The sequence below is a fragment of the Periplaneta americana genome, chromosome 7 (genome assembly GCF_040183065.1).
Source record: "Periplaneta americana isolate PAMFEO1 chromosome 7, P.americana_PAMFEO1_priV1, whole genome shotgun sequence".
NCBI lineage: Eukaryota > Metazoa > Arthropoda > Insecta > Blattodea > Blattidae > Periplaneta > Periplaneta americana.
The window spans coordinates 67,447,359-67,461,532 of record NC_091123.1 but is presented as its reverse complement, the minus strand read 5'-3'; the positions used below and the strand labels follow the sequence as shown (position 1 = coordinate 67,461,532).

At 35.3% G+C, this 14,174-nt stretch overlaps 1 protein-coding gene across 2 annotated transcripts; it reads right to left on the bottom strand.

Annotated features, from left to right (window-relative positions):
- Positions 1-3,305: 3,305 nt before the first annotated feature.
- Positions 3,306-13,350, bottom strand: LOC138702701 (uncharacterized). 2 transcript variants are annotated; one of them, XM_069830023.1, is made up of 6 exons: positions 13,159-13,350; positions 11,108-11,224; positions 9,479-9,606; positions 6,692-6,777; positions 5,263-5,349; positions 3,306-3,556 (listed from the first exon to the last, which is right to left on the bottom strand). In XM_069830023.1, exons 2-6 carry the CDS (start codon positions 11,210-11,212, stop codon positions 3,402-3,404), a joined length of 561 nt encoding a protein of 186 aa, XP_069686124.1. In that variant the 5' UTR covers positions 11,213-11,224; positions 13,159-13,350; the 3' UTR covers positions 3,306-3,401. The 2 variants fall into 2 exon arrangements, with proteins under 2 accessions (XP_069686124.1, XP_069686123.1); XM_069830022.1 differs by having other exon boundaries at positions 13,177-13,350.
- Between the last annotated feature and the right edge of the window lie 824 nt (positions 13,351-14,174).

Here is a 14,174-nt window from a genome sequence, read left to right as displayed (position 1 = left end):
TGAAGAGCCGGGAAAGTAAGATACTGCTCTTATTTCGTTAGCAATCAGAAAGGGGTCCTGTCGAAATGTCTCAAATAAGAGAACATCCTCTTCCAATGAAGAAATCCGCGGACGCCCATGAATAGGGCGATTTTCGACCTCCCCTAAATTTTGGTAACGATAACCCACCTCGCGGCTGTACTTCCAGGAACACCAATCAAATGGCCAGCAGATCTAGCCCCATATCCAGCCTCAACTAGAGCTATAACTCACTGTCTCATGTCACGTCGGTTCGCCATTATGATGAGAAATGAGGGCTGACGATAATACTTTAGTGTAGACAATGACTATTTAACGTGATATAGAATTATTGAAATAAGAGGCATCTTGCATAGTAAGAGTTAATAAATCAACCCTAAATTAAATATCTAAATAACAGGATATAACAGGAAGTCCAATTGTTGCGAAACTAATCAAATTAAATTTAAGCTGAAGTAGCACAGCCATTGATAAATGTTTCGTACACAGAATTAGACTGAATTCCTATTCGACAGAACCTATAATCAATAGCTTGTCTGAACATGATAAACAAATCCTAAATGTTTCCAATGTCACTGAACAATTTCAAAATATTAATTAAAAACTATGAAAGGATCGTAAATGCTGTATCTAGTGATTATTTACATTTATGTCTACAAAATGAATCTTGGAAAAACGTATATGATACTGGTACTACTGATATTAAGAGTTAATGTATTGCATTTTTCACTTAATTTCATAATTACTTCAGTGTATGTTCTCCACTCAATGTTGTGAAAAAATTCAAAAGTAAAAACATGTAGATAACGCAAGGACTTCAAAATCTCATGTATTAAAAAGAAGAATCTATATGTAATGAGTTGCAATGTAATGATCCTCATGTTCTTAAATACTGCAAGGAGTATAGTGTAATTTATCAAAAATTATGAAAGCGGGAAATAGAATATATTTGAATAGAAAAGTACAAAATTCAGATAATGCAATTAAACCTATTCGGAATATTATTAAATTTAAACTTGTAGATATCCTAAGAAAGAAAATATTTTTTCATTAAAACCAATGATTATAAAGTAGAGGATCCCAAATCTATTGCAAATTCTTTTAACGTATTATAGTATATAGTACAGAAATATTATTGACAACTTAAACATTCAAGATTTTGCAAAAGATACTGCAGTTGGTTACTTAACAGATGCATTTAATAATTAGTATTAATATATGTAATTAGTCAATAACTGCAACAGTGCTTTTCCATTCAATCATAACATAAATAAAATTGAATGCATACTAAATTAAACACTATTGCAAACACGTAGATAAAATAGTTAAAATTAACTGAAGGTGTGAGAATGAAATAATCCAAAGCCAAACTTTTAACAAAAATTGTTTTGTGTGAGTGCATTTCTTACACATATGGGAAAGCTATTAATAAAATATTGTAATAATTACTCAACAAATGACATAGCCTAAGGACTCTAAACTTTGTAAAAGTTTGTCTATTATTATATATATTTTTTTAATTTCATTTTAATTGTTAGTTTTTAATATATATGCATTTACATTGTATATGTGTGTGTATAAATGCATTCATTAGATTAACGTTTATAATATTATAACTTGTAATTTTGTATTGTTTGCGATCATTAACACTTAATCTCAGGACTTTGTAAAACTCTATTTCAACGTTACTTAGCTATTTCAACGTTATTTAGACAAAAAAATCGTTGTGTAGACTAAGAATCGAACTGTCCTCCAAGCCGCAAAATGAAGCTGGGATATTTACTTTTTAGTTCATTTGTGAAGCAACATTTCCGCTTCGACATCTTTAATTCTAAAAACAAATCAAATTTATAATTAGTAGGCCCGAAATTAAATTTGTATTTATAAAAAAAAATAAATATTTACCTCCTTGCCTTAAACACGTAGACTGTCACGTGGGCTGCTGTGACGAATAACCTCCTCCTCCGCATGCCGCGTCACTTACAAAACAAAGGAACGTCACGCAGCGAGACTCCAGAAATCAATCAATCGCTCATTTCGATATTTTAAACTCGCGAGATACTAGAGACCATTGTAAACATTTCGGTCATTCAGTGATACCAACTTCTCCATCCCTAAAAAAAATCACAATTTTATCCTAGTTAAGACATAACGATTCTCGGATGTGATGCGTTTTATAAATGCAATTTTAATAGAAAATCCCCCGGACACATTAAGAACTAGGACATGTCCGAGAAAACTAGGACGTCTGGTAACCCTAATCTATCTATCTGTCTGTCTATTTATTTGTTTGTTTATTTAACTACTTATTTTTATTCTGGACACCTAAATGGACGAGTTCTGCACCCTTTGAATTTCTGGCACTCTGGAACGCGAACAGATAAGTAACCCTCCCACCAACCGTTCTGAGTTACTTCGTCGCAAGTTCGATTACGCTCTTACGCGTAGAGATGGAGCGGAATTCCGCCGACCTTGCTTTGTCAGACCTTCCTGCTTTCGTTTCTTTCATTTGCTTTGAATGCGTCAAGATAATGCTTACAGTACAGTGCTTTAAGATGGTGACATCGAAAGTATCTATAAAGCACCGGGCCGAAAATTATGAGGATGAATACTTTTATTTCAGTTATAGTGAAATTTTAATGTGCAAATTATGTAATCAGCGATTGAATTGGCAAAAGAAGGTTGTTTTAGATAAGCCTAAGTTGGGAGACATGCAAATGCAAAACAAAAAAAAAAACCGTCAGTAAGAAATCAGAAGATTAACGACGCGGAACAAAGCGGGAAGCTGTACTATCCCAAGATAACGGGAAAAGGTTAAAAGATGAAAAAAGCATTTTTGTGAAAGATACAGTGAAGATATTTCTGCATACACATATTAAAATGGTTTTGTTATCTTAGGTGACTTTAACCTAGGATAAAGGAGGTAGATCGTCTCAGATTAGCATTGTTAAGGGCAGCGTAGATTGAGGTAGTGAGTAGGTTAACTTAGGTGGCAGTTTGGTGCGAGTCATACCGACATTCGGTATAAATGATCCATCTTTTAAACATTCATTCGATTTCCTTTTCTAGTGCTAGTTCTTAACACAGCCGTGAAAATACATCACAGACGCGCCAAAGTAATAATGTGCTAAGTATCTTAACGAAAACGGTTTTCGTGACAGCATAAAAAGTAATATTAATTCTAAGGTACAATATCAGATGTGGGTGAAAACAATGGGGAGAGGATGCAAGAAAATATATTGTGACTTTATGTAGGACATTCCTATACTCGTCTATCATAATTTCAATGTACCCACTTTATTAACCATTTCTCATTGTTTATAAATTTGAATTAATATAATTATAATTGTGTAGAAACACTTTAAGTTACAATAAGCATGTGTTTATGGTTCGACGCCCAGCAATTTCAACATCTCATCGCAGTCAGGGAATCTTGCTAGATCCTTTAGACTCATGCCGTTTTCTTGTAACGTCTTGTTTGCAGCCTCTATCGCATCTTCTTTTGGATTCATCCCACGAAAACCAACGTATATCTGAGCTGTAAACAAACGCATATTTGAGTTACTATTCTGCATTATTGAACGGAATTATCTTTAAGAAAATAAAAAAATATTTATACAACATAAAATTTACATTTATATAAAATTCTTCATATATTAAATATGTCAATACATTTAAAAAAGGAAGATTTTTGTATTAATAAGACAATGGAGTTTAATTCGGAGTCAAGTTTGAAAAATGTCAGCTAACATCTAGAAGCAAAAACCTTTCTTATAACGTCGTTGATTTTATGAAACCTCCCATGTGACAGTACAGAATATAATTTTTCAGAACGAAGAAAGAATTAACCAAATCTCAATAGGCCTACTCTCATCCTCGATGATACATGTTCATCATATTCACCAACGTTTTCTACCGAATTACTTCATATTCTTGCGTAGGCCCACTGATTTTTAATTCATTTTTTCTTCCTCTGAAAAATTATATTGCGTATTGCCACATAGGAGGTTTCATAAAATCAACGAAGATATTTTGGTGCGATGTGCTGATGTTTAGAAAGCCGCATATCTAGAAGATTTGATTAATGTCTGAAAGAAATAAAATTGCGGTTGATGTCATGTAAAACGAGCGCCTGTGTGTTTTATTCGTCCTTAAAATGGAAAGTGCAATCCAGATCAAGTAAAGGGAGTGCTTGGGGGGGGGGGGGAATTGATTTCTCCCTAAAAAAAGGAAAGTGCAGTTCAGGTCAAGTATAAGGATAACCTAGGTTTTATTCGTCCCTAAAAAGAAAGTGCGCTGTAATTCATGTAGGCCTATAGCGAGATCTCAGGGGATTCGTCTCCTAGTCAAGTAGAAGGAGCATTTAGGGTGTTTTATTCGTCATATGAAGAGGAGTGTGAGCTCCAGATCAAATACGAAGACCACCCAATTTGTCTGATTCGTCTATAAAAAGGGAAGTGCGGTCTAGGTTGTGTATAGCGAACACTCAGAGGGTCGGATTCGTCTCTCAATGTGGACAGGAAATGGCCGACAAATTTTTCATGGGACCGTCTATGAGAAATCTGGTTTTCTTCAGTAGGCTTTCTCTAAATCTATGCACAATATAGGTCAGCGTCACTTCCTTCCCAGAGGAAACAGTGCTAAATATTTCGATCACTCTTTATACATCGATCTACCCCGATTTTTATCTCGCGAACCTCAGATCCGACGTTTTTCATTGGCAACCACTAGGACAAACCATTCATAAAATCGCAGACTTAACTAGTATTTAGTGCACGGTCAACAACACAAACAGGTGGAAGTAGAACAACTCAATGAGCTTTGTTAACAATACAAAATCATATGTCCAAATGATGACGTAACATAAACTCATTAAAATAAGATCCGCTAGGTGTTGCGAAGAAAGTTCTGGGTGAGTATTAATGGTAACGTTAATATTTTATTTAACGACGCTCTCAAGTGCTCGTGTTATGCAGCACCGAAATTGAATGCGTCCCAGAAATGGCTGATGAATCTAGCCTGGGGTCTCTAACGGGACAGGATTATTCATTATGCGACTCGGATGACACAACTTTTCTCCCCTCTCAGAGAAAGCCATGCTAGGTGTGTGATCGCCCTTTAAAATCCACGTGAAATTCTGATTTATTGACAATTAAAATTCTTTCCAAGACACTCAGGCATGTGAAGAGTGTCATCCTGTGCTCGGGATATACCAAAACCGTCTGTAATTTAAGATATACTCACTATCATCCTTTCCTACAAGGTAACTTTTAACAACCACATATTTTTCGTAATCGATTCCCAGGATAAACACATTGGACTCCCATGGGACTGCAACAGTAGAATATTTGTATTCAATACAATGAATCACAAGCTTGAGTTTCTGAAGCATAATGGTAGAATAGTTCCTTTGTCATGCTCATGCTTTATTCTTAGTCACATCAAAATAATAATAATAATAATAATAATAATAATAATAATAATAATAATAATAAAATTCAATTCAATTATAGCATCTTTTGGCCTAGTTTGTTAAGAATTATGCACCCATATCGGACATATGGAAGTAACAGACTACCTCGCACGTGGCGGTCAATATAAAGTAAATACAAGGCTTTTATAATAGATATAACAACACAGCACAAACACAAAATAGATTCGAATAATGAGATCCATTATTTTTCCACACTATTACACGTCACTGTTATATTATTATGGTTAACCAGGGAAACTACAATGCAAACAAAACAAGACAAAAGTGGAAGGAGTTTTCTAAAGGACCTCATACAAGCAGAGGCTTGCCTCCAGGTAAGTGTGTGCGAACCAATATGCACAGCAAAATCTCCTCGTGTATGGGCGAAAGTATTTAGATTTTTACCTTGAGAAAGTCTCGAGAGTTCCGACGTAATGTTATCCAAATTAAACGTGAAAAAAAGTAAACATAGGAACAAACGATACTGCGAGCATGTGGCCAAGATTTTATCGCAATCTAGTATATGCAGTCACGAAGCTCAATACGTAGTAAATATTCATCCATAGATAGTTGCTAACCTCTAGGATCGCTACTATCGCCTCATTACAGACAATGCGAAATAGTACCTGCACAGTGTATTGTTCCTAGCACCCTCAAAAACTCAAGCTTCGTGACTGTATATACTAGACTGTGATTTTATCATTGTTTCGTTTTAAATAGTTCTCTGTAGCGAAATGGCAGCAAACTATGAAGATACAGATTTGAGAAATTATTCTTATGCCTTTATACAAATGTGGAACTATGGAGGAATAGTATTCCTCGAGTGGTCGCATTTCTCCACGGAGAATTATTTATTTCAAAGATCTCTTACGACTTCTTTGTTAATTATTGCCTAGGAGTTAAGTCTTAGCGAATATGGACAGTCATCCAATTCAGACATAGCCTACTTCCTGAGGCAAGTCTGTACACAGAAGCCTCCGATAACTCTTTGGATGTATGGGGCCCTTACATACGCCACTTGATTCATCATAGTTTATCTTCCATGCTCTCTTCTATAAATTACTGAAAGTGAGAATTACTTTAGAAACAGATTGTATTTTTCCATTATTTTTTCACTACTCCCATAATATAATTCACGCTCACATGTTCATAATCACTAAATTAGAGGCATATTTATATAATGTTTAAATCTGAACTCACCTGGTGCGTTATCATCGAATTCGTGTAAAAAACTTGTTGAGGTCCATTCCTTCACAGATCCCTTGAAAATCTGATTACGCTTCAGCCTGTTGAAACAATGCACAATATAAGGTGGAACAGAGTGAATTTATGGTTTTGACTTATGTAATATTCATCCCATAGTTGAGGTGGATTGAAGCTAGGCATGGCATAACATTGGTCAGGTATGCACAGTACAGTCAGAAATTTAGTTGCTAGGCATTAGGATCGCTACTATCACCTCATCGCAGACTCTGCGAAATATTACCGGCACAGTCTGTTGTTCCTAGCATTCTCAGTTGCTAACCGCTGGAGTGCTGTATCGCGAGAAATCCAAAAAATCACCTCAACCTTCGTATTATATTAGACTGTGGTCAGAGTATCAATAGTTTAGGTTTACATGACAACGATTTCTGTTTTAGACCTATTATTGAAATCAACAAATCTGAATTATTTCAGTCTAAAATGATATAGAATTGGTTTTCCTGACTATCTCACACTCGTCGTGAGAAGTTCATCTGAGCGCCAGTTCTCAGTACGTATAGATGCATTAAATCAACGCTTCGTCCAGTTTTGGCCGGAGTACCACAAGGATGTATACTGTCACCATTGTTACGCTAGCCTCTTCCAGAATAGGCTTTCACAAATTGGATTGGACTGTTCAGTGCTACTCTACACCTCGCTTGTACGACCTCTTTTAACTTATGCAGCGCCAGTGTGGGGGACTGCAAATAAGACACACATGCATCGCCTACAAGTTCTCCAGAACAAGTTCCTGCGTACTGCAACAAATGCCCCCTGGTTTGTAAGAAATCAACAACTGCATCAAGAATTGGGAATTCTTCCACTAGAACAGTACATCCATTCAATGTCAAAATCTTTCTTCAGCAAACTTCCTGGTGTTCCTGGAGCTGACATATAACATTGGAGCAAGATCTTGTCAGCCATCTAGACTTAAAAGGAAACTACCTCAGGACATCTTTCTTAGCAATATTGACGACTCTTCAGAAATTTAACACAGAAAATCATCATCATATTTTTATTCTCATAGTTCACAAAAATTATTAATTAATTAATTAAAAAATAAATTTAATTAGAGGAGCCTTTACAGCCAACCTCATCATGATATTCTGGATGGGATATTCCGTAATTTAACAGTGGTCTGTATAGCAAGTTTGCTGGTCGACCAATAATACATTTAAAATTTCAGTAAATATACTGAATAAACATGCTTTGTCGATCAGTAGAACATTGGGCATTCACTATTGAATCATTAAAAAAAGGAGACTCAATTATAACAATACAGCGATTATTCAGGCGGCATTTCAACGTTGAAAGACATGAAAGAGTTCCGGATCACAACACAATCAATAGCTGGATTGAGAAATTATGAAGGACAGCTTCTGCAAGAGATAGCAAACCTGCAGGCAGAGCTCGAACTGTGCGTACACTGAAGACTATCGAAAGAGTGCTGCTATCATTCGCAGTACATGTCGACGAACTGCTGTTGCCCTTAACATGTCCAACAAGTCTCTTCGTCGGATTTTGCACATAGACTTAAATTACCATCTGTACAAAATTCAAATAGTACCAGAGATGTCGGACAGTTACTTCATCTCAAGAATGGAATTTTGCAGTGAATTTATTCATTTAATAACGAAGATACAGGGATTACACGTCAATTAATAATGTCAGACGAAGCCCACTTTGAATTGTCTGGTAGTGTGAATAAACACAACGTGCGATACTGGAGCGCTCGACAACTGCAAATGAAACCACTTCATAGCCAGAAGGTGGCAGTTTGGTGCGAGTCATGCCAACATTCGGTGTAAGAGATCCTTATTTCTTTCACCAAATTCTTATTTCCATTGTTACGTCGTCGTAATATTGGCATCGTCAGAATTTGGTATCAACACGACGGGGCGACATCACACACGGCTCGGAAGACTCTGCGGTCCGTGTTTAGACACAAGATAATTTCCCGCTTTGGTGATACCTCTTGGCCAGCTCGTTCACCAGACTTGACTGTTTGTGACTATTTTGTGGAGTTATTTGAAGAGAAAAGTGAACGAAACACTTCCGGCTGATTTAAATAAACTAATTCAGACAATTAAGAAACAAATTGATAAATTCCTCCACACATCCTACTGTGCGTCATGGAAAATATAATGACTCGGGTGAGAGAGTGAATCAGTGTCAACGAACGACACCTGGCGGGAGTTATTTTCACGAATTAACTTTGAACTTGTGCTCTGTAAAAATAGCAAGCTTGTGCCTCCTAATTCATACGTCTTGCAATAAACGTTAATGACAGGTTACTGAGTAGTGAAGATTTCAAAATCATGAGTTCATTTTGCCTCACCGCGTACATGTATAAAGAAAATTTAATGCCATGTTTTAGTTCATTAAATAATATTGGTCAGTAAAAATGTAAAAATATTATTTCACATTTTGAGGAAATTGTGCCCGACTACACTACGTTATCGGATGTGAGCTTATATGAATATAGTGAACTTATTAATCAATTTACCACAGATCTGTGGATGTAAATTTATTAACGTCATTCCGAAATGATACTTTTCCTTGAACACACCGTCTTAAACAGCGAACCATTAAAGTTCAAGGTTGTTATAAACATGTCACAAAATTATGAGAGAAACACAAACATTTGAGACCAAAATGATTTCTTATCGTAAAAACCCATAAAAATTACAAAAAATGTCAATTTGTAATTTTATTATCAGATGTTGAAATGTTAATATCACTTACACACGGTTGTACGACACTGCAATCGTAAGGGCCTTGTCACCCCGAGGGATGTACACATCCAGGATGCACCCAAAAGACGAGTCCATATCATCCAGGGTGTGATATAGCCAGAGCCACTGGCCATTGAACTGTAACGCAATCTGATGTTTGTCAAACTGTTCTTAATGCTGATGATGATGATGAATAATACAACAGTGTAGCCTACAGCCTAACTTCCATCATTTTCAAGTGGATTCATATATTTGACCAACTACAATTGAAGGGTTCAGAGCCATAGTGGGCCAAGCGCCATTTATTAAAAACGGAGAAAGCAAGGGTTAAAGTCAAGTGAATACCATAGTTTAATGAAGATTGACATATCATTTAGTTTGAATGCGTATACTTTATATTACTTGCTATATGTTTCCATTGAATTATGGCGATAACTTCATTTTAACACTTGTTTTCTACGGTTATAGCAAATGGCACTTGGCCCACTATGGTTCTGAACCCTTCAATTCATACACTGGATGGAAAAAGAGCGATTGTTGGTTAACGTTGTTATTGCATGGATATATGTGGTAGATTATTAACCAATGCAAAAATTCTACAAATATTATGTTGCTCAGCGCACGATTAACCAAAGAGTGCACGATTAATAAATAGAAACACTTCTAACTAAATCCGAAGTCATAAAATCTGAAACAAAATTACACTTTCTGAAATTACTAACGTTTTTCGTAAAAATGTAACATTTTCCCCTCTATACTGAACAATAATAAGTATTATAATTACACATTATAACAAAGTGAAGAATTCCGTCTCCAAATACATTAATAACCATTGCACCATCTAAAGAACTTCCTCATTTATAGTGAAGTGACAGATATCTGCTAAGGAGCAAACAAATAAAATTTTGATCTGAAGGTTCCAAGTCTAGTCTGTATTGATAATTATAGCAAAGCGCATGAGTGAATCCGACACGGTTCACCGTAGTGTTATGCGCCCAAATCACACCGATTTGCAGTCTGTTCAGCGTTGCACAAGCTGATGGACACACTCAGTGTTTAAATGGTCTGAACACATACTTCTTCACTAATCATCTTGACACAATGAATAATCAATCTGGGAGGAAAATGAATCCATCAATTTGGTGATAATGAGGAGAAGCAGTTAGACTTCAGTTTTTATTAGAGTGTGATTAAAAATTATTCTTATTACAAGTGTTCGAAAAATTAAATATTACTTCCCGGTAAATCACCATACCAATCAAAATCGTAGTATACAAACATTTATACTAAAGACAAAAATGAAAAGTTATTAGGCTATAGTCGTAACAAATTGTCAGTTAAATACGTACTTAAGTTATTAGTGCTTGGCAAAAGTGACATAAGTCAGTTTCCACAAACCTTTTTTGATAATTTGACAACTTACTGAACATCTGCTCGCTTGGAAAAAAATACATAAGTATTTCTCCCATTACAATAATTCATACAGAATAAAATCAAATCGACATAAACCAGTGTAAGTTGTCAATAAATTATCAAAAAAGTTTGTGCAAACTGACTTATGTCACTTTTCCCGAGCACTGCAGATATAATGTGTATACAATGTGAGTGAATTCTAATTTCATTATGAACAAATTCATACCTTGTTAAAGTCAAATATTTTGAAAGTTCCTGGACCCGTACCACACCCATTGCTGGAAGTGAAAATCGCACCAGCGAATAAAGTCGCACATAGCAGGAGCAACATCTTTATTCGCACCTGTGGAGACAATTGAAACTTCAATTATTTCGTGTACTTTTAATTCTCTAGACACGAAACTGACCAGTGGCGGTGCGTCAATAAGAGCACAAGAGCACGTGAACACCTTGTTTCCATTAATGCACGACAAGTTTTATTATTTAATACCGTATTGGCGTAGTGGGGATGTATAATATCAGGATCGAGTATTTTGAACTTCCCGCATCTTGCATAAACCTCTTATGTAAACTTGGCAACATCCGTTCACGTACAAGCCGTGTTCTTTTCAAGAAGGTTACAGAAATTTCACGCATGCGCGGGAGAAAATTGTCTTTGCTGGCCGCTTATGACTCGTCAAGAGCACAAAGGATTAAGTGAACAGTGAATCTATCCTACAGATGTCAGCTGCATCGATGCCTATCGTTTACGTGCTATATCTCGAAGAGGAAATTTATTTTAGCCTGCAGGTGTCAGCATCTCACTGTCGGAACGTTTACTTTATGTGGATGTGTGTACAGTGCTGCTACGAGAGTGTAGTTTGTGAATTACTATACTTCAGTGTCGGTATATAGCATAGTTTGGCTTTCAAAGACGTGCTGGCTGAATGAATTTAAATATCTGTATGGTGGTGTATATTATTTAAGAATAATATTTACTGGCATGTATTTATAGTAATCAATCTATGCGAATGGGATTACAGTACTGGTATAGGCTATAGTGTATCAGTGTGTTGTGAATCAAACTACAGTGTATTACTGAACACACGCTTTTGTAAATTGTTTTATGTATTAATTTTTAACAAACGTAAACAATGAACTCTGTTCAGGTAATTTTGAAGAGTAAAGAACTGGGTAAACTGGCTTACCAGGAAAAATTGGAAATAAAAAGGCTAGGTTTCATTATTATTATTATTATTATTATTATTATTATTATTATTATTATTATTATTATTATTATATGTTTTGAATTGATATACGGTTTTTTCGACAGTGAAACATTGGTATCATGACATTTCATATTAGGCTAAAAACGTACTATTTCAAATTCTCTTCGATTTTGGAACACAAATAATATTTTATCACGAGCAGCCACTGAAACTGACAATTATTCCACTTGAAAAAGCACATTACAGGAATGCGATTTTGTTCCGAGATAGCCTATAAAATAGCGGAAACTGTTAATAATCCATATCAATGTAGTAGGTACGTAGTAACAGTTATTGTCAATAACCAAGTCACTGTTTAGTTGCTTTATGAAGTAACATTTTGTATCGCGTTAAGGAAGCGTTTCACACTGGAAACAATTTTGTTTCCAAACGTAGTCCCATCTAGTGTAAAAAATTCAAATCTGCATCTCATTCCCCATCCTGTCTAAATTGTAATCTTTCTCGCTATTACTAATTCTATATTGTTCTTAAAGATGTTTTAAGTTATCAAATAACGCAATGGCAAACATACTATTTACGCATTGTAATATCAATTATTTTATCATAGTCTATCCTTATCAAAATGTGGTGTCATGTTCGACAACGTTGACATCTTCATCGGTGTGCCCGACCTTAGAAGGGAAGTTAATCGCTGATTTATGACTTATTTTGGAATTGAGGAAAAGGGGAAGCGAAAAATTAAAACAGTAATACTAATACACAAAACACTAAATTTTTAAATCGTAATTTCGTGCAGCTAAGAGACAATGAAAGCGGACTAATAAGAATTGCGTACCTATAGTTACAGCTTTCTTAAACTTCGATGACCACACGAATGGCAGTTGGAAACAAACTGCTGGAAGATGTAGTCTTATTTTTTAAATTCGCTCTGTGATTTTTAAATTTGGATACAGATATGTTTAATTTTGTCAATCTTGAGTGATTAAATGACTCGATCTCCAATTTTTTATTATCAAACTCGAATTGCTCTATCATAATATTTCGCTTTTTCCACAGTTTCTTTTCTTACCAAAGTTTCTTCCCTTACCGATGAAATGCTGTTTATTGAGAAAAGTAGCTTTTCTAATCTTATTATATTTATTAGTAGCGACAAGCTTGTTATCCTTTTTCACTAGTTTAGACAAATTATGAATACGCCTCTATGTTCACGTTACAGTTCTTCCCAGACTTGCAATTCCCACAAAGCTGGTTGCGAGCTTCTTTGCACTTGTATGGACTAACTAGTTACATGGTATGAAAATAAGTTTTTTTATCGTGTTGTGTTGTGACATCTATGACAACGTGAGGCGCTATTCTAAAATATGAAGAAGAATGGAAAGACAAGTGATATTTACATATCAAAAATTATTAAATAATATATGAAGACCGTAACTCTGGCCTGTCCAACTCGGAGCCAGTGATATATTGGCACCCTTAGCTATAAAATTTCAAATTGCTGATTTTAAATTTTAATTCAATTTTAAAACAAAATATTTTTCAGTATTTGAATAAAGGTTTAAGCTTAGAATGTTTTCGCAGTATTTCAGTGAAGTATGCGGTAGCTTAAACATTCCTTTTTGCAAGGAAAAGATTGTAATATTTCAGGTATGATAAGTGTTATTACTGCATTTGAAAGTAAACTAAAGTTATGGTTTGCCCATTTAAATGGAATAGAACAGCCAGTTTTCCATGCTAGAATCAGTGATTATGTTTGCCAATAATGGATTCGCTTCTGTTGAAGTTTGTGAGCTTGGAGGTAGGGTGTGTAATATCTTCGAAACAAAAATAATCTGAAAGAATTATAAATTGAAATTTTAAATCATTAATTAGAGCTTTCTTTGACATCCTCCTACACAACATTTACAATTTCTGGACTCTGGTGGACAGAGAAAAGTATCCTAATGTCCGCAGTGTTGCTCTGACAGTGTACTCGTGTTTTCGTTTAACATATCTTTGTGAAGTTGCATTTTCGTCTATGAACATCTAAAAAAAGCAAATATCCATCGTGCTGACGACCCACACCTGGATGACGCATTAAGAACAGCC